This window comes from Oryctolagus cuniculus, chromosome 1, assembly GCF_051225735.1.
Source record: "Oryctolagus cuniculus isolate XC-2025 breed Fujian yellow rabbit chromosome 1, ASM5122573v1, whole genome shotgun sequence".
Classification (NCBI taxonomy): Eukaryota; Metazoa; Chordata; class Mammalia; order Lagomorpha; family Leporidae; genus Oryctolagus; species Oryctolagus cuniculus.
In genome coordinates, this window is record NC_142867.1 from 60,684,577 (window position 1) to 60,704,001 (window position 19,425).

Below are 19,425 nucleotides of genomic sequence, written 5' to 3' on the forward strand. Positions count from 1 at the left end.
ATTAACCCGCTGAGCCATAGCACTGGCCCTAGCATATGTATTTTTAAAGTGTTCTAAAATGATTTGTGCTTTGGGCTAGGATTTATTGGTATAAATCAATAGAGAATAGATACCAAAATTTTATTTTACAAAGATATTTTAAAAGTTTTATTTCTCATTATGCTAAAGTTAGATCTTAATCTTATGTCTGTTTGCCCTTATTTAATGCCCTTGTCCTGTTTGTGTTTAAAGACAGTTGACTTTCTTCTTGAGGTTAATAATTTTTCCCTGATGTTGGGCCTTATCTGTCTTCCTTTTGTCTGAAACTTATCCTAATTTCTTTGATTCTCCCTCTTTGTGTTTAACCCTTAGCAATTACTTCTATTAGTCTTCCACTTGGACCTCTGATCTTTGGAGACTTTCATGTTCTTAGGGTACCAGATTGCTTTTGATTTCAGATGCCCATGTTAAACATGGATTGCTTCCTTTTGTACTTTCTGGTCCTTTCAGACTTGATTCTGTTGGCCTGACTTTGTAACTTCTATAGCCTTGTCTTTTATGCATTGAAGTAAATTACTCTGGTTAATCCGTCTGTGTACCTATTGATCTCTGTTAGTTTCCTATTTCTATCATAACAAATTATCACAAATTTAATGGCTTAAAACAACAAATTTATTATCTTACAATTTTTGGGGTCATGTGTCAGAGATTTCAACAGGTTGAAATCCAAGTGTTAGAGGAATTGGGGGATGTATTCCACTGGAGGTCCTAGGGGAGGATCTGGTTCCTTGCCTGTCTGGGTTATTGTCAGAATTTCTTTGCATTTGTGGGACTGAGATTTCTATTTTCTTGCTGTCAGCTGAAGACCAGTCCCAGTTTACAGGGCTGACCACATTCCTCGGCTGTAGTCCTCATTTCCATTTCTAGTAATGATGGGTCAAGTTCCTCTTATACTTCAAATTTTGACTTAGCTTGAAAAGGATCTTTGCTTTTAAGGAATCATGTGATTTGATTGTGCCCAGCTAGGTAATCTGGGAAACTTTCCCAACTTCGATTCCATAATCTCAATCAAATCTGTGAGGTCCCACCATATAAAAAAAAAAATATTTACAGGTTATAGCAAGTAGGATGTAGACATCTTTGGAGGATTGCTTTTCTGCTTTCCATACTACTTTCTCAGTGAGTTTGAACTTTTTCCTTGCTAGTTAAAATAAGCCCTCTGAACATCTCTGCAAAAATGTCGACTGCTGTTTTATCTCTTTCCTACTATGTGATTGACTTCTAATTCTCCCAGTCATTTAGCAAATAATGAACACCTAGGCTGTACAGATAGTGCTACACACTAAGACCCCATTAGTTGCCTTGATGGAGCCCAAGATGTCTGACCTATTTGTCATAAAGGAATTATAGAGGAAGTACTATGGAGATTCAGAGGAGTGGGATTCAGGGGAGTGAGGGAGAGCTTACATATGTCTGTTTTCTTTGTCCCTTCAGAGATAAACTACCTTTCTTTTCTAAAACAAAAGGTTTGCCCTGCTCTGGATCCACCTACTTTTTCCTTTTTTCCTGTCAGCTGCCCTTGAGTTTTTCTTTATCCCACCTTCTGAAAGATACCCTGGTGTTGGTGGAGAGTGACTCAGACTCAATGTTCACCGCCCTACCCACTTGCTAGTTGGACTTCTTCCAGGTTCCCCATGGTTTCTTATTGGTAGGTATTTAGTTACTGTGTTGCCACAGTCCCTACTGACAGGCATTCATTTGGTTACCCTGTTGCTGTTATTTCTTGATGGTCATTCACTCAGACACAGTTTTGTTTAGTGTCTCTTTTTTCAGGTTTTCATTCAAGTACTGCTATAATCTCTGCTGATAGGTACACATAGCCAGAGAATCTACTGGTAGGAATATGGTATATAGAAACCCATAAGGTCTGACATGGTTCATTCCTGTTTGTGGATAGTGAAGTCTTTCCCATAGGGATCATGTGAGAATGACTATTATGTGTCTTGTGCTGTGCACATTTGTTCTTCTATGAGTAGCTGGTTGGGTCTGGGGCTGGGGGAGGTTTCCATTTGCTGAGCAGTTTGGAGGGTAGAGAGCTCTTATGGTGACTCCTCCCTCCTCCCACACCCCCAGCTCTGCATGGTCTCTCTGAGTCTCTTCAGGACCCTCCTGAACCTCAGCTGTGAGGATGTCCTGCTGCAGCTGGTTCTCAGGTACCTGTGGGGGCAGGGCTGAGGGATGGCTGACCCTGAACCCACAGGGTCCTCAAAGCCTTGTGCATTGCTAGGGTGATGGGCTGTATTGGGGTTGCTCATGAGTATCCTCTTAGAGCTTGGCTTAACCATATAGTTCCATTGGCCTGTTGTTGCCCCAGGCTCTGTCACTTACTTCATGATCTACCTTGTGTCCTCTTTCTGCTCTTTCCCAGGTATCTTGTCCCATGTAACCACGTGATGCTGAGTCAGAAGCCAGCTGTGCGTGATGTGGACCTATATGGACGAGCAGCTGACAAGTTTCTCTCCCTAATCCCACGCTGTTGTCGCCACCGTGCCCCTAGCCCACCTCGTCCAGAGCATGCCTCATGGGCACGAGGTGGGCCTAGCAGAGAGGCAGGGAGAAGGGAGGACATCACGGGTATGGCCTGGATTCTGGGGGGAGTCTAGTAAGAATGTGGGGCTAGGGGGAGGGGAGGGAGGTGGCCATGAGTGGCATTTCCTCTTTGGGGAGATTGATGAGCAGGCTTGTGAGACAGGATAGAAGAACAACTTATTAAATCAGGCCCCTCCTAACCTAAGGTGTCTGTCGCCTGCTCTAAACCAATTAGGAGCAAGGAGCCATAAGACCCTAACTGCAGAAAACCTCTTAGTGTTCTGGTAGGGACTTGCTCAACCTGCACAGTTTGCCCAGAATAAGCTAGTGGAACCCATTTTTGACCTTCCTGAGGTGGTAGTAGTCAGCAGCATCGCCATTTTAAATACGTTGTTTGTGAGGAACAAAGCTCCTGTGCAGAACACAAAGCTGGGTACAAACTGAAGTGTTGTGTGCCAAGTGAGATGAACCAGAACTCTGGGCTGGGTACAGATCGAAGTGCTGTGTGCTGAGGGGGTATGGCTATGCCTCCCCAACCCAGAAAAGCCCCTGTTAAAATAGCTCCCATTTGGGAGCCAGTTGGCAGAACCTCTTCCTACTGTGCTGTCTCTTTCATATCTGATCATAAACCCCAATAAATCTTATGTGGGTTGCACGTTACCTCTTGGTAATTTCTATTTGCAACTGAGCCACAGAACTTGGGGTCACTGACATAAGGATTGTTAGTTTCACTCTAGAAATTTAGAGTGAGACTTTTGGACAGAGCTGTACCTCTTCTTCACTCTAGTTCTGTACTCTTCCTGTTTCCATTTTTCTCTGATGGTAGTGGAGGTGAGGGAGGGCAGTAGATATAAAAGGTCAGCCTGGAGGTTGGAGAGTTATCAGCTGTCTAAATGGGTTCTATGTTTTTGCCTCCTCTCTTAGTCCCCCTAAATGTCTTCTCTTTACACTTGGACCTCTGTCTCTTTGAGTCCTATTGTGTTTTTTTCCCTCTGTAGGCCCTGGAAGCCCAAGTGTTGACTCCTCCTCTATGGTGACCATGCCCCGGCCCTCTACACCATCTCGTTTGGCTCTCTTCCTGCGGCAGCAGAGCCTGGGTGGCTCTGAGTCCCCAGGCCCAGTGCCTCGCTCACCAGGGCTTGCTGCATCCCCAGCTTCTAGCCCTGGCCGACGGCCTAGCCCTGTGGAGGAGCCTGGTGAGCTGGAAGACAATTACCTGGAGTATCTGCGTGAGGCACGCCGTGGTGTAGACCGCTGTGTCCGAGCCTGCCGTACCTGGTCTGCCCCTTATGATGGCGAGCGTCCCCCTCCTGAGCCCAGTCCTGTTGGCTCCCGGACTAAGAAACGCAGCCTACTGCCTGAGGAGGACAGGGATAAAGTGGGGGAGGGGGAAGAGGAAGAGCCGGGGAGTAGGGGGCTAATTGGGGGTACAGGGGAGGGTCCTGGCCACCTGCCCCCTCCGCAGCTCAATGGGGTGCCAGGACCATGGCCTGAGGGGCCCAAGAAGGTTCGTCTGGTACCACATGCAATGCCACATGAGGGAGCTGGGGAACTGCCAGAGGGGACCTCAGAGGGCATGACAGGACTAGAAAGCTTTGGGCAGGAGCTCCGTGAGCTGGAGGTGGCGTTGAGCAATGGAGGAGCTGGCTCAGAGCCCCCCTTAGAACCTCCACTACCTCTTGAGGAGGAGGAGGCCTACGAGAGCTTCACTTGTCCCCCTGAACCCTCTGGCCCCTTCCTCAGCAGCCCTTTGCGGACTCTGAACCAACTGCCGAGCCAGCCCTTCACTGGTAAGCTATTTAGCTAGGCCTTCTCCCTTGTGTACTCTTTGCATGTTCTCAACATGTTTGTGCTGGTTTTGAGACTTCTTGGCCATGTCATTTGTGTGTACTTGCCTAGCTCCTCATCCATTTTGCTTGAGTCCCTTCCAGATACATTTCATGTCATACTTGTGTCTCCGTGTCTGTTTTCCATGCTTGTGCTGGTTTGACTATTGACTGATGTCTAAGCCTTGTATGTCTGTCCTATGTGCATGTTCCTCTTCTTCTCCTAGTCTGGCCATTTCCTGGGATGTGTGATTAGGCTATTCTATGTTTGGTGTTTCCTAGTGAATCACAACAATATATGAGAACCATGTCCAAGACATAGTGTCATATAAGAGGCCACTGTAAGCCCTTTTCCATACTGTTGCCACCAGTATATTTGTCTGGTTGTTGGATCTGTCAGCTCTCATGTGGTACAGGGTCAGCTCTTCTGGTATCATTAACCCCCACTTCCCGCCCTCCCCTCTTCCCCCAACCCAGGAGCTTCTTCCTTCCTGTCTTTTCAAAGAAGATCCAATTTCAAGTTTTCTTCTGTCTACTGTTTTACCTTCTTGGTTGCCTTGGCTGCCTAGTAAGACTGCCTTAGGGATTTATAGTTAATTGTAAGTATTGAAGCAGATAGTGTGAAATACTTCTTTGAGGGCAAATGACAAAGCATGACCTTGAGTTCTTTTGCACTTTCTTCTGCTGAGTTCTTTTGGGCTGTTCAGGATGGCCTAGGTAGTTGGGCTAACTGCTCTTTGTTTTTGAGAGGCAGCCCAGCCCAGCCCAGCCCAGCCCTTCCCTCATCAAGCTGTGATCCTTACTTCATGCCCACAACTGGAGAACTGAAACAGTACCTCTGGGAAGCAGTGTAGTGCCTAAGGCTTCTACCACAGATTTTGGAGGAAATGTACTTTAAGTTAACATCCCATCTGTATCAGTGATGCATATAAATCACTTACTACAGTACTGGAACAGTGGCAGCTTTTCACTAGGACTATCCTCTTTGGGAACATGGCAGATTTAAGTTGATCAAGGCAAATACACATTTTCTGTTTATTTGTAGTTTGGTTATCATACTGTGATCAGGTTATGTGCTGATTGAGCTTAGAGTATGCTTGCTCTGCTGGGGCTTCTGCTCTGGAATCATGCTAACTACTTCTTGCAGACTACAGCTACCAAAAAATGTATTTTTCCACTTATTTAGCCTCTGCTCTGCTTCTTCCTGCTTGGTGCCACTAGGAGGTGGCATGCAGGTCTTACCAGAGTCTTAAAGTACTAATGAAAGTTAATTTTTTTTTTCTTCTTCTGAACTCATCTGCACTTTTTGAATTGTCTCTTAGAAGAAATCTCCAGGATAGAAAGGAGCAGAAAACAAAGTATGGGTTCTCCTAGGACCCTGTTAGAGTTGTTTTTGGGCTAAGGCTAGTCATAGGCACCTGGAGTAGTGCTATTTTAGGTTTTTTTTTTTTTTTTTTTTTTTTTTTTTCAAGATTTACTGCCTGCTGCCCTTTGTTGTTTTCCTGTTTCAATTTGTAGTATAGTTCTTAGGTATACTCCTTTCCCCCTGAAATCCCTGTTCAGAAAGACTGATGATTCTAGTCTTAGTGGTAATGTCACTTAGCTGAGGCCATTTCTCCTGATAGATAATGCTAATTCCTTCTGTTCTCTTTGCTAACAGAGTCTGTCCTGAGTCAATTTGCTGTGCCCCTGAGCTAAGCTATTCTTTTACTACACATTCTGTTCCACTTTCTTGGTTCCCAGCTGCTGAAAGATGGAACTGACACCTTCTCTGGTTCCTCAAAGATTCACACTCTACCCCTCCTCCTGCTCCCACCCTGGTGTAAATTGGCCCATTGTATAATCACTTTTCTTCATCATACTTTCTTTCTGACTCAGGTTGTTTTTATTCTGTCTTGTGTGGAACCTGGATCTTTCTTCTTCTTCTTCTTTTTTTTTTCCCAGTCCTGATCACTTTCTTTGCTTGTTCTTTCTTCTGTTATGCCTCTTGAGTGAAGCTGTTTTAAAAACTGAGAAGTATTATGTGTATTATGTAGGTTCTGATTACAACCATGAAATCTATTAGATCTTACTAAATGCTTTATTTATATATCTCTTTGATCCTCTTAATCACCATATGAGGTAGGTATATTTCCTTATTTTACCAAGTAAGAAACTGAAGCTTGGAGTTTTGATTTATCTAACAACATAACTAGTAAAGGGTCAAGATGAAATCTCAAACCAGATCTGTGTGATTCCAGGGCCAAAGATTTGGCTCTTCAGCTTGAGTGTGTGAAAAGCTGGCATCTAGACTCTTGGGGGTCGGTGTGGTGTTTGTCTTCTTATTTCCCTCAGAGTAGGTGGTCATGGAATACTTAGCTATACCCAGAGACTGACATTCAAATAATTTTCATCTAGTGGGGGGCTCTTGTTTTTGGGAGCAATGCATTCCATGTGCATTGTGTTCAGGCCTTGTATCCTTGTGCCCACCCCTCCCAGGCCCCTTCATGGCTGTGCTCTTTGCCAAACTCGAGAACATGCTGCAGAACTCCGTCTATGTCAACTTCCTGCTGACGGGGCTGGTGGCCCAGCTGGCCTGTCACCCCCAGCCCCTGCTCCGCTCTTTCCTGCTCAACACCAACATGGTCTTCCAGCCCAGTGTCAAGTCCTTGCTGCAGGTGTGCGATGCATGCATGCATGGGTGCGTCCAGGCTCCATGGTGGGCCAGGTCCGCAGCTGGAGTGACCTTGGGTGGGCTGGGAACAGACCAGTGGGAATAGAAAGGAGTGTCAATCTAGAGCCACCCAGAAATGTCATGAAGTTGTGCTTTGTAGGTGCTGGGCTCTGTGAAGAATAAGATTGAGAGCTTTGCAGCCTCCCAGGAGGACTTCCCAGCACTGCTATCCAAAGCCAAGAAGTACCTCATTGCTCGTGGCAAGTTGGACTGGGCTGAGGGTCCTACAGCAGGACCTGCTCCCCGCCGCTCCGATCCCCTAGGTGAGGCCTATCACTCTAACCTCCCTAGATAGCCTATTAACCATTATTAGTTGAGCTCTTATTAAGGGTAAAATATTGTACTAGGAACTAGAATTGTGGAAAACTGAGTCTTGATGTTGACACTCAGGCTTCTGATAGAGAGCCAAATTAGCAGTACTGGCAAAAACTAATCTAGGATTGGGGGACAGGCAAAGGGACAGAGTAGTCTCTAGGTTGAGATATTGTTACATCTTAGAAAAGAACATGACATTTGACATGGGTTCTTGAGAGATAGGTAGGACTTAGGTAGGCAAAGAAGTGGGAGTTTTGTTCAGGAGACATTTTGAACTGTTTAGTTTGAGTGGGGGATTTAAAAGGTGGTGGAATGGTTAGTGATAAGGCTGGAGAGAATTAACCAGAGCAGAGAGTTGTTAGAAGTTGGGCTGGGTAGAAGTGATCTTTAAGGCAATAAGAAACTGTTGAAAGTTCCTAAATCTGGAAATGAAGAGATGAGTATGTTAGCTCAGGTGACATGGAGCTAGAAGGGAAACCAGGCAGGACAATCAAGAGGCTTCTGTTGCAATGCAGGTGTGAACAGTGAGGCTTGAATTTGAGTGGTGGAAAAAATAGGAAGCATTTTGTAAGGTAGAAATGGGGTGGAAGAATTGGTAGAATTTGATGAGTGGTTTTGGAATGTAAGGAAGAAGGAGGAATTCAATATAACTGTGAACTTCTAAATCTAGATTTTTCATTCAACAAGTATCTGAACATGTGCCATATGTACTGGGCACTGTCTTTGGCTCGGGGTGGTATGAGATGTGATCTTTTTCTTCAAAGAAGATACTATCTGAAGAGTGACTAGAGGAAAGTATTAGTAGAGGGAGCAAAGCCCTGAAGATAGTGGAAGTAATGGAATCTACAGTACCAGAAAAGGTTTAACTTTGAACTTGGAAAGATTGTTTTTGCTTTTTCTACCTTTGAGGAAAATGAGGAGCAAAGAGGCAATGACATGTACCATGGAGTTGTGAATGAAGTAGGGAAAAATTAGGGATTTCATGTCATCCTTTATTTGCTAATTAAAGTTGGAGACAAAAATCAGAGGAAGTTTCCCAGAGTACTGGCGATAGTTAAATTAAGCCAGGAAGGATGAAGAAAGTAGAGTGAGCAAAATTTAGGCAGAGGGAACTAGAGAAGCATGAAAGTACCTGGAGAGTTCCAAGAAGGCAGGAGTGGATGCACAAGCAAGGTGAGGTGTGGAGAGTTTGAAGAGAGATTGGAGAGGGACAGGGAGCCTGGTTGTGAAGGGCTCTGAATGCCAATTAATAGATCTATGTAGCATTACTCTAGCCAGTTTAGAGGTCGGTAGTGGGAACAGTTATCATGATCTACAGTTTAGAGTCTAGGCCTTGATAGTGTTCATGGGCCCAGAGCCAGGTATCTAGGCAGAAAATTAGAAGGCAGAGGACAATGTTTTGAACGACTTACTTGATTCTAAGTTGACATGAAATTATCTGGCCACAACCAGTGGGAGGGAGCCTTTGTTGGTTACAGGATGGGGATTGGTGAATGGTGCAATGGTGGAACAGGACAGCAGATCTTAGAGGGACAATGGAGCATGACAGAAATGAAATCTTTGAACTGTGATTGCATATATAGCTCCTGTAGGTATTGAAGGGGCAGAGGATGTGGGTCATGTATTATGATGTGCAGGATTAGGTGGGAGTGGTTTACTGTAGTTCAGGAGGGTGATGGGAAGCCTGGACTGAGGAGGAACAGCATGATGGTGGTAGAGTAGTGTTTGGATAGAGAAGAATTCTTGATTGCAGAGATGTGGAAATGGAAGGAATCTTGACTGGGAATGAAGTGACTGAAGTGTTCACTAGTTAAGCTTGAGGATGATGTGTGGCTGGGTGGGGGTCTGGATGAAGGAAAAAGGCTAGACAGGCATTATTTTAGTGTTAGAGAAAGAACCCTGTCCCCACTCTGGCCCTCAGAGTTATCTTCAGGAAAGGAATAGGAAATTGTGCCTGAGGCTTGTTTCATGGCCATGTCCTCCTTTCCTCTATTCCCTCAGAATCCTATTGGAAAAGTTCAGGAATCTTTTTTGGGGGAGGGGGGTATCATCTTCAGACCTAGGGAGGTTCCCTGATCCCAGCACTTTCATGATACCCCTGTTTATTCCCAGTGAAGAGCCGGAGGCCATCCTTGGGGGAGTTACTTCTGCGGCATGCACACAGTCCAACCAGGGCCCGGCAGGCGGCACAGTTGGTCCTTCAGCCTGGGCGAGACGGAGCAGGACTTGGCCTAGGTGGGGGCTCCCCTGGGGCTTCAACTCCAGTTCTACCCGCCCGGGGAGGGACCCCTGAGCGTCAAGGTGAGGCTCTGCGAGTCAAGAATGCTGTCTACTGTGCAGTCATTTTCCCCGAGTTTCTCAAGGAGTTGGCTGCCATCTCCCAGGCCCATGCTGTCACCTCGCCTTTCTTATTGGATACTTCAGAGGAGGGATCTGGCCCTCCCATCTCAGGCTCTGGGTCCCTCAATCCTTAACTTTCTTCCATGGACAATCAGGGCCACAGGTGCTCTGGGCTGCAGCCAGGGCACAGGCTCCTTTTTATGTTCAGAGGCAGTGGCAAAGGACTTTTTAATTTATTTCAGATGAATGTTTTATGGAGAAATTGTTGCAATATGTATAAAAGGGAAATCTCTATTCTGGGCTCATTCTTCTTTCCCACCCTTTCATCTGCGGACTGGGGCCCTAAAAAGGATTGTATGTAATGGGGAGGTGGTCAGGGATGTTTTCTCTCTGGTGAGGGAAGACCTGTATGCCAAGGTTCTGAGGTACCTCTTAGGCCCTTAGAGGGTGAGGAGACTTGAAACCAAGGAGAAAAGGGAAATTCTCTTCCTTCTGGGCCCCAGCAGAAAGAAGCACCATAGGCTCAGGATGGTTTGGGGGAGCAGCAGCTGATGTTTATTGGGAACCAGTATCCCTATGTCAGATCTTGGGGGCTTTGCCCCCTGCATCTCTCGCCTCAGCTTCAGTCGTCGCTGTCGAACTCCGAGGACAAACCCTGCAGCAGGGGCAGGGACATGGAGTGCCGGTCGGGATCCCCGGGTCCCCCACCCTGGGCTCCTGGTGGGGGACTGCGGGGGCTGAAGAGCCAGTTCTCTGCCAGGGTTGGGGATAGTCACAACTTGACTCATGCCCTGGTCTTTCTGCCTCCCTACTCCCTCCCTCTGGTCCTCTGTGCTGTCCCCACACCCTCAATCAGGGCCACATTCTTCCATTTCACCCTCCCTTGTCTCCCATACTCCACCCTCACCAGGGTTCTGTGGAGTTCTGGGTGCCCCACAGTTTCTCGGGCTGTACTTCCCATGCCCTCCCTCTCTCCCCGGCACATACACTTTGTCCCTTCCATTCCTCTTGTCTTCATTTCCCCTAGTAGTACCTGACAGCATCTGGGGCCCCCTCCGGAAGGGGTTTCGGCTCTTGTAGGAGAATCTGGTGGGTCTTCCCTCTGGCCCTTCCTGGGGAGGTGGTGTAGGTGGAGCTGGGACAGGTGGGGGCACATCAACAGCTTCGGGGATATCAGCAGGTGCTGATGTTGGGGACAGAGTTGGCATGATGCTGAAGTTGGGTCTGACCCAGTTGGCTCCTTGGGGCAATGGGTCTTTAGTCAGAGGTTTCTGTGGTCCCAGCACACCCTTGGGCTGCAGTGAAAACTTAAGGCAGGAGAAGGCAACAGGCAATGACCGCTGTAATCGCAGCAGCTGGGGCTCACGGGCTGTAGGCAACAGCCCCAGCTGCAGCCAGGAGCAGGAGAAGACCTGGTAGATGACATAGATGCTGTGGGTGCTTCGGAGCCAGGGAAGAGTCTGCTGTAGGCTCACCTGCCCTGGCGGCAGCAACAGGAAGGCAACCTTCTTGCGCAGGCCACCCATATGTAGGCGGATCCGACAGGGCTGCCCATCCAACAGTCGCATCTCTTCATAGGCAATCTCTGCCCGGCCATTTGGTGAGTATTCCCGAGTGCAGTGGGCAAAGGCACACTCAGACCCTGCCTGTTCCAGGAGGTTTGGCAGCGGCCCCACTGGTTTCAGTGCCCTCCGGCCCTGCCGACCTGGCAGAGCCAGGCGGGTGTGGGCTGGGCGGGACTGTTTCACTAGCACACCCAGTAGGTCATAGCAGGCTGCATCCGACAGGAAAGGAACCGCCACTACATTGGACCCAAAGCGCTCTTCAATGACCTGTAGGTGGCCAGTTTACAGATCAGGGACTGACTTAGGGTTAAGACTTAACTGGTAGCCTACTCTAGATTGACCCTCCCACCTTGCTGGTTCAATTATATCTCTATAGTATGCTTAGACTCATACTTCTGCTTATCTACCAGTTTTCTCCTTTAGCACAACCTTGAATGTCTTCCATATACCAGACTGTGCTACATACTAGGATACATAAAAGATTCTTCTTTTCTAGTATAGCTTAGTCTTAGAGGAGACAAGAATTTAAACAGTTATCAGCTAAGTAAAATAGTTGAGAGCAAGATGCAAAAGAGGGAAAGAAAATGATTTTATAACCTTTGTCTTTGGTAGAAAGTGGATCAAAACAGGTTTTTTGGTGGTAATACTTAAGTTTTGAAGAAATTAACTAGGTAGAAAAATGGTCATTCTAGGCAGAGGAGGCAGCCAGTGAAAAAATGTTAACTTACATACCAAGAGGGGCAAATTTAGGAATACATAATTTCATATTACTTAACATGTATGTTATGAAGAGGGAAAGACAGGAACTAGATAATAAAAGGCCTTGTGTGCGTACTAAGTATTCTGAGGGCAATGGGAAACCACTTGAAGGACTCCTGGTTAGGTGGGACTGTGCCAAAAAGATATTTTAGAAAGCCATTTAGGTAGGAAGGCATAAAATAAAAGATAAATCAATTAAGAGTATTCTAATACTCCAAGCAGGACATGGCGAGGCCCTAAATGAAAACAGAAGGGGAAGATATTAGAGATGTATTGGCTATAGAATTAGTGGAACTTTGACAAAGAGTATAGGGAAAGGAATCCTTGAGATAATTCCTGTGAGCCTGGTCACATAGGTGATGTCATTAGCCAAGAATGGTTACATGAATAGATTTGGAATGTCTGTTCTATATCTGTAAACTATTGCTATTATCTCAGTATATGCTTTTTTGCCCTAGCAGCAGGGGAAATTTCTTTAGGGAGTTTGAGTTCTCATTGTAATGCTCGTGTCTTGTCGTTTTGTATTGTTATTTTGGATTTAGTAACCTAGTTCTAGAAGGCACTTCATGACCAAACTGGAGCCCCTGTAAGATCCTCTTTGGTAATTGTACTTAGGTATTTTGAACTCAACCCATTCAGGATTTTTTGGCTGAGACTTCTGGCTCTCTGTTCTGCTAGGGAGCAAGGGAAAACAAAAGTTCTTCTGGGCCCCTTCTGTATTTGAGCCCCATGCTTAACATGCTATATTGTACTCCCTATCGCCAGTCCCCAAATCCCACATGTCTGATGGCATTGCTTACTTCCTGGTCTTCTGGTAGAATTTCCCAATGATCCCCCAAGGCTGACCTGCTTTTTGCTCGGTAAAGCAGTTTTAGAAGTGCTATCCTGAGCCGGCGCCGTGGCTCAATAGGCTAATCCTCCACCTTGCGGCGCCGGCACACCGGGTTCTAGTCCCGGTCGGGGCGCCGGATTCTGTCCCGGTTGCCCCTCTTCCAGGCCAGCTCTCTGCTATGGCCAGGGAGTGCAGTGGAGGATGGCCCAGGTGCTTGGGCCCTGCACCCCATGGGAGACCAGGAAAAGCACCTGGCTCCTGGCTCCTGCCAGGATCAGCGCGGTGCGCCGGCTGCAGCGGCGGCCATTGGAGGGTGAACCAGCGGCAAAGGAAGACCTTTCTCTCTCTGTCTCTCTCTCTCACTGTCCACTCTGCCTGTCAAAAAAAAAAAAAAAAAAAAAAAAAAAAAAAGAAGTGCTATCCTTAACAAGAAAAGGGTAGCTAGCTCATGGAGTTGGAACTGCACTTTGAACAAGATGAAGTAGCTTGAAGACTACCCTCTTTTGTCACCTGGCGAAGGAAATAATTGGGGCTCTTTTTTGATCTGCATGAAGGATTTCTCCTCATTTCCTTTCCTTTGCTTCACTGAGACATGGAATGCTTTCTCTTGGGTGGAGATAGCAAGCTGAAGAACAGGGCTCTGAGAAGAGCCAATTGGGTTTCCAGGAGTGAGAGCAGAACCCTTGTTGGTTAGCATTTTTTGATAGAATACTTTGTCCCATGACAGTGAAAGCATAGTCACCAAGCATGAATTCAGAATCCCACCCTAGTCACTCCTTTGGTGTCTCAGTGCCTGCATAAATAGGACAGATGGGAGTGTCTCTAGGAGAGATCCCTTCAAAAGGACTTTGACATTTCAAATGCCTGGTTTTTATTGTCTCCCCCTATAAAGGTTTAATTTGCCATGGAGGTTTATTTGGTCCTCTTTCTTACCCTTGAGAACCCAGTGCATATTCTAAGGTAAGAAAAGTAAGGGGCTCAGTTGCTTAGTTCTTTGTTAACTTGATTGTGTTCTTGGTAGCGTCACCATTTGAAACCACTTCCTGCTCCTACTGAACTATTTCTGGATAGAAGTTCTATAGACTTTAGAGGCCTATAAATTTAAGTTACCCAGGGGCAGGACAGGAAAGTGATGGTGGAAAACTGTCTTTCCTAGATGTACCTTGGTTGCTTTGAATTCTGAGTGGAGAGCTCTAGGAGCCACATTCTATTGAGCCATATGTTTTACAAAGTGCCTAGTAAACTCAGTAGTTCTGGAAACAGGAAATCTTTCAAAGATGCTCTTGAATTTGCCACATACCACCAGTGATTTATCATGCACGTGTCTACTCTAAAGTCCCATTTAAATAGGTTTGCATTAGATAGGATAGTGAGTTTTTCTGATACTCAGAGCTGGTGTGACTTTCTACAATTGGAAAACCCCATTTACTTTCACCCTAATTCTAACCCAAGACCAATTTTCTGCATGCTGAAAAAGGTTCTGCAATACTTGGGAAGACTGGCTGTCCTGTTTCTGCTTTCTTAGGAAGCTGAACTTTGTGGTGAGCAACTTTCCAAGGAATGGGAGCTGTATGCCATTACGGTTACTTTAGTCCAGTGTATATATTGTTTTAAGATAGTTGTTTAAGCTTGTTGTTCTGCCTTCTATGAATGCCTTAAATTCATTTTCCTTCAGACCACTTAGCCAGACAGAACCTGATCCCTAAATTCTGCAAACTGAGTAGTTTTTGGCCATCTTGCTTGTAGCTGACAAGTAATTTAGTGGGACTTCTTGGATACCTACAACCCAGATGCAACTGAGTTCTTCCTGCTCCTTGAAATGTGTAGACTCAAACCCAGATTTATCAGAAGTTAATTGGAAACTAGATGGAGAGATTATATGTGAGGGGGTTGAGGTGAAGTTCAGGTTCTTTAGGAAGCTTAAAGACCTTTCGTCATCAATCCATATACCTCTTTGGCCTCATGATCACCATTACTCCTTTGAGCTTTGCTCTACAGGACTATTTGTAGATAACAAGTACACATTTTTCTTTCCCTTTCCTAGCTTGTGGTCTACCTTTAATTAGTATGTTATTCACTAATCCATCCACTTGATCATTACCTCATTTGGGTGTTTATTACACACCTTTCATGTGCCAGGTATTCCTCTCCCTCTTTGTGTGAATAACTTCTCCTTGCCTGACTAGAATGTCATTCTCTCCAGGAAGCCTTTCTGACTTCTTAAGTTCCACCTCTGACCTAGTGCTTTGCTTTGTGCTTGCATAGCTCCCCATACATTGCTTTTCAAGGAAACAGTTAATGAGACAATTTGTACAAAGCACTTTACTGCAGTGCCTGGTAAATAAGCAAGCACTGAGTAAATGTTAGTTAATACTGTCTTCATACTTCCCACTTTGCTACTCATAAGCTAGTCGATTCATTCAGGTCACACTTTGTTACTTTTTTAGACTAATTACCTACCTTATCCTTGATGAGGGTCCAGGCGGCATCAGCTTCATCCAGTGTTAGCAGATGGGGGGTACCAACCAACATGGTGGGGAGTGGGAGGGATTGGGTAGGGAGGGTAGTGGCTGCTGCAGGAACCCCAAGCTGCCCAGGGAGATAAGACCACAGGCCTTGGGTTCTGACCTGCTCAGCATGAGGTCATAGAGGTCCTGTTAGGTGATGGAGTTTTAGGTAGGGAGAGGACTATAACTTACTTCACCATAGCCTGTGGTTCATACTCTTGAGTCACCTACTTCTGATTGAGGAGAGGGAAATGCAGGTATCTGCTGGGGTACATATGTGTGTGGTGGGGAGGTGGCGAAGAGGGGTTGGATTTCTCAGTCTAAGTTCTTTAAGGAGACAGGATCAGGTGTTAGCTACACATGACTTCTCTATGAGGTTGGACCAGGAGCCTGAAGGACATGGGAGAAATATAGATCAGGCAGGATTTTCACTAAGAACAAAGTTGTGGCTGCTGACCTTGGCTACACTTTGAAATTACCTGGGAGCTTTAAAAATTATTGATGCCTCCAAACATTCTGATTTAATTAGTATGGGGTGTGCCTGGGCATCATGATTTCTAAAAGCTCAGGCAATTTTAATGTTGCAGCCTAGTTTGAAACCTGTTATTAATGAGTAAATTACAATTGCATGGAAACCAGGTGTGTGTGTAGGAGGGTGTCATGCTGAGCAGTGACGATGTGTAGGGTAAGAATCTAATTAGAATGAATGTTGCCTTAGTAATAGAAGAGAACTTTCAGGAAACCAGAATGACCTGGGTAAATTTGAGGCAAATTTTCATCATGTTTCACTCATTAGGGTTATTTGTGTTCAATAACTTCTCTCCCACACCAGCTTTTATCTATGTGTTTTCTTCCTTTGTGTCTTTGTCAGATCTCAGCCTAGTGTTTTGCTGAAGAGTGGTTGTTTGAAGAACCATTCTGGAGATGCTTTCTAGTCACTGATTTCTCACTCTGCACCTTATCTTTCCAGAGTCCTCTGGGTCTCCTTTGTACTCAGGAATACCCCTTGTGCATAGAGACTATCTTCCCCTAGCTTGTAGAGCTATTCCACAAAGTTGGCTGAAGCAGTATGAATGTGGGGGCGCAGGCAAGGGTCTGCAGTAATAGGAAAGAGTGTTGGGGAAAGTTTCCTAAAGGGGATGTGACTGACCTCAGGGGAGGCATGTCTCCTTAGACAGGGCTAAGGGTGTTTGAGTGTGGTCCCATTTTCCAGGAGAGGAATTGATATCAAATATTTGTAGAGCTCATTTGTGCTAGGGACTGTGCCAAATACTCTGAATGTGTTATCTTGCTTAATCCTTTTTAGTAGCCTCTTGAATTAGATGCCATTATTATCTCCTTTTACAAGTGAAGAAACAGGCTTATAAAGGTTAAATAATTAGCCCTAGGCATACAGTGAATTAATAGAGGATCTAGAATTCAGACCAAAGGCTGTTTGATTCCAGCTTTAACACTAAACAGTACTTTTTGTTGAAGGGAAACCAACATGATCCTTCTGCTCACTTTAGTCTCTTGTGGGAAAGGGTGCATGCTAGATGAAAAGTACAAAGTGGTTTAATGAAAAGGAATGAGGCAGAATGAAAGAAGAAGCACACAGACCAAATAAAAAACTCCAAGTTTCTTGTTAAGTGAAACCACATTCCTTCCTCATAATACCCCTTAAGCACATTTTTTATTATAGTTGACAAAGAGAGGTCACTAGGGTATACAGTGTTGTTGGTACCTCTGTTCTGTCCAGAAAAGAATTGAGTGCTGTCAACAGTCAGAGTGAGAAAGAGACACTCAAGGACAAGAGATGTATACCTTTGGGTAAGCTGATAGGCTATGCAAGAAGACAGAGATGCAAAGGTACAGATACAGTCAGAGTGGCTGATAAACAGAAATAGAGATTGGTACACATGCAGATCCTAAGGAGATTCCAGAATGAGAAGGGAGTGGATGAGGTAAGTGCAGGGTTGGTGGGCTATTGGTGATATAGGATTAGAAGGATCTCTTGAGGATTTTTGTTCATTAAGATGGGCTCAGAAGGGAATTGGGTACTGATGAACTTCTCAGCCAGAAGCTTATACCTCTTGTCTTCTTTCCCTTAATGTCTGATGACCATGATTGACTATTCCTAAATTCCATACTGCTCTATTCTGACATTAAATAACTGTGTTTTTACTTTTGGCTCATAGAGTCTGAGACTGAAAGTTACTGAAGGAAAACATGACAACTGAGTTCTGGATGGAGTTGGTGAGCCTAAGTGCTGTCTGGGCTGTGTCCTACTGGGGTTTGCTTCCAGTGTAGCACACTGAGGGGTCTCTCTGAGGAAGAGGCACAGATGATTTGCAGGATACCTGGAGGTGACGTGAGTGGAGAACATGAGGGGAACAAAGAGATGGGGCTGTTTGTACAGAGAATACAGTTTTGTACATGAACTGGCAGAGCAGTATGAAGTGTGTTGATATCAAAGACTATAGATTGATAGAGTGCTAACCACATCTCTACTCTCAGGCCACAGGGATAATTGTACAGGACCCTAATATCTTATTTGAAATTTTTTGGACATATGTTTTGGAATTAAAATTTTTCAGATTCTAGAAAGGGAATATGGTCCATATTAAGGAATACCCTGGGGGATTCAGGGCAGTGCCCTGTAATGAAACACATTAACATTTAAATAAATATTCACATTAAGTGAGAAATAAAGATTATAAATAGGATCATAACACTTGCGTCAGGTTTTGGACCAAAGTTATGAAAAAATTTGTTTATTCAGAGATTTTTAAATTTTGGAAATTCTCAGTAAGGAATTGTGGGCTTGTAATGAATTCTCAGGTTATTATGAGGAATGAGGGAGTGCTGGTAGAGTGTTCTGAACACATCACGATAGGTGCATACACAGTCTCAATCCGGAACAAAACATGAATGTCCAGGGGGATGGGTTTTTGGCATGAAAGAAAAAGTTCTTACAATGGGCAACATACAGCTTTGGAACCAGCTACTTGGGGGAGCTGGGCACAGCCAGTGATCGTAGGTGCCTTAGAAGAAGAGTCTTCCTGTGGCGGGGGGTGGGGGTGGGTGGGTGGGTGTCAGAACTCATTGCATCTGAACAGTGGCTGCATGTGATTTCCCTTTTAATGTATTGGGAAAGGCAAAAAAAAATGGTGTGTGTGTAGGTATGTGTGACATGGGGTTATTGCACATACATTTCTTTATAATATATTTCTTTATAATAATGTTGTAATAAATATCTTACTGCATACATCTCTGTTCCCATCTCATTTATTTTCTCAGGACAGGTTTTTTTTTTTTTTACAGAACAATCATGAAGAGAAGGATATGCACATATTCAAGACTTGGGACCCAGCAGAATTAGTATTTTGTCACAGTTTTCTACACAATCATTGCTTGGAAGGCTTTTAAACTTGGAACTTCATGAAGAAGTTATTAATAACAGTGACTGCCCATGCTTGAGTTAGCCATAGATTTCCTCCTCATCCACTTAGATTCAGTGTGATGACACCTGAAAGTCATGCAGAGCTTCTGGGCCTTTTTTACAGTTCTTTGTTAATGAGGACCTAGTGAGACTGGAGATGGCATCATTTGCTATTTAAGATCAGCAGCCACCTCTGGTAACTGATTGAGCTATCTGAGCCCAGTTATCTGGGCTGGGTTGTTCCTGGCTTTAGGCCTTTAGTACTTGTGATTATGGCAGTTTTCCTGGACACCTGGGGTTTGCTTGTTGTAGCCTATGGCTTTCTCTGACATAACAGTAACTCCCTACCTGATACACACATTTTGAACTCCCTACTGGTGTGGAAGATCTTTTGTTATGTAAAGTCCCTTCCATTGGGGAGTCTTAGCTGAAAATGAATACCTGTTATACAACAACATGACTCTCATGTTTAATATCTTTATGCTCTGGCAGCTATAGCAGAATGAAATATTCTTATTTCATCATAGGACACTGACATCATGTGCTTCTTGTGATGTTGACCTGAACAAATGGGGTACT

The 19,425-nt window shown here is 45.0% G+C and overlaps 2 protein-coding genes across 20 annotated transcripts in view; one reads left to right on the forward strand and one right to left on the reverse strand.

The window, feature by feature from the left end:
* FHIP1B (FHF complex subunit HOOK interacting protein 1B) overlaps positions 1-19,301 on the forward strand; it is a 32,310-nt gene extending 13,009 nt beyond the window's left edge. For 5 of the 19 annotated variants that reach the window (XM_002708755.6, XM_070074347.2, XM_089311441.1 and 2 more), the window contains 6 exons: positions 2,113-2,192; positions 2,408-2,613; positions 3,567-4,358; positions 6,873-7,051; positions 7,208-7,370; positions 9,535-10,056. In XM_002708755.6, coding sequence (XP_002708801.4) covers positions 2,113-2,192; positions 2,408-2,613; positions 3,567-4,358; positions 6,873-7,051; positions 7,208-7,370; positions 9,535-9,896 — 1,782 coding nt within the window. In that variant the 3' untranslated portion in view covers positions 9,897-10,056. Of the gene's footprint in view, positions 1-2,112; positions 2,193-2,407; positions 2,614-3,566; positions 4,359-6,872; positions 7,075-7,207; positions 7,371-9,534; positions 10,057-11,279; positions 12,974-17,602; positions 18,331-18,728 lie in introns of those variants that run through there. The other 14 variants (XM_008265155.5, XM_070074368.2, XM_089311448.1 and 11 more) reach the window with 9 other exon arrangements.
* On the reverse strand, positions 10,251-17,605 carry C1H11orf42 (chromosome 1 C11orf42 homolog). The gene is made up of 3 exons (XM_002708754.6): positions 15,379-17,605; positions 10,796-11,594; positions 10,251-10,515 (listed from the first exon to the last, which is right to left on the reverse strand). The coding sequence occupies exons 1-3, from the start codon at positions 15,448-15,450 to the stop codon at positions 10,385-10,387; spliced, it is 1,002 nt and encodes a 333-aa protein (XP_002708800.3). The 5' UTR covers positions 15,451-17,605; the 3' UTR covers positions 10,251-10,384.
* Positions 19,302-19,425: the final 124 nt, after the last annotated feature.

Excerpts from the sequence above, each read along its gene's own strand:
- C1H11orf42 (XM_002708754.6), bottom strand. The coding sequence starts at position 15,450 with ATGTTGGTTGGTACCCCCCATCTGCTAACACTGGATGAAGCTGATGCC. Across the intron at positions 11,595-15,378 it reads GGACCCTCATCAAGGATAAG|GTCATTGAAGAGCGCTTTGG; the intron begins GTAGGTAATTAG and ends GGCCACCTACAG. Across the intron at positions 10,516-10,795 it reads GGGGCCCCAGATGCTGTCAG|AGAACTGGCTCTTCAGCCCC; the intron begins GTACTACTAGGG and ends CAACCCTGGCAG.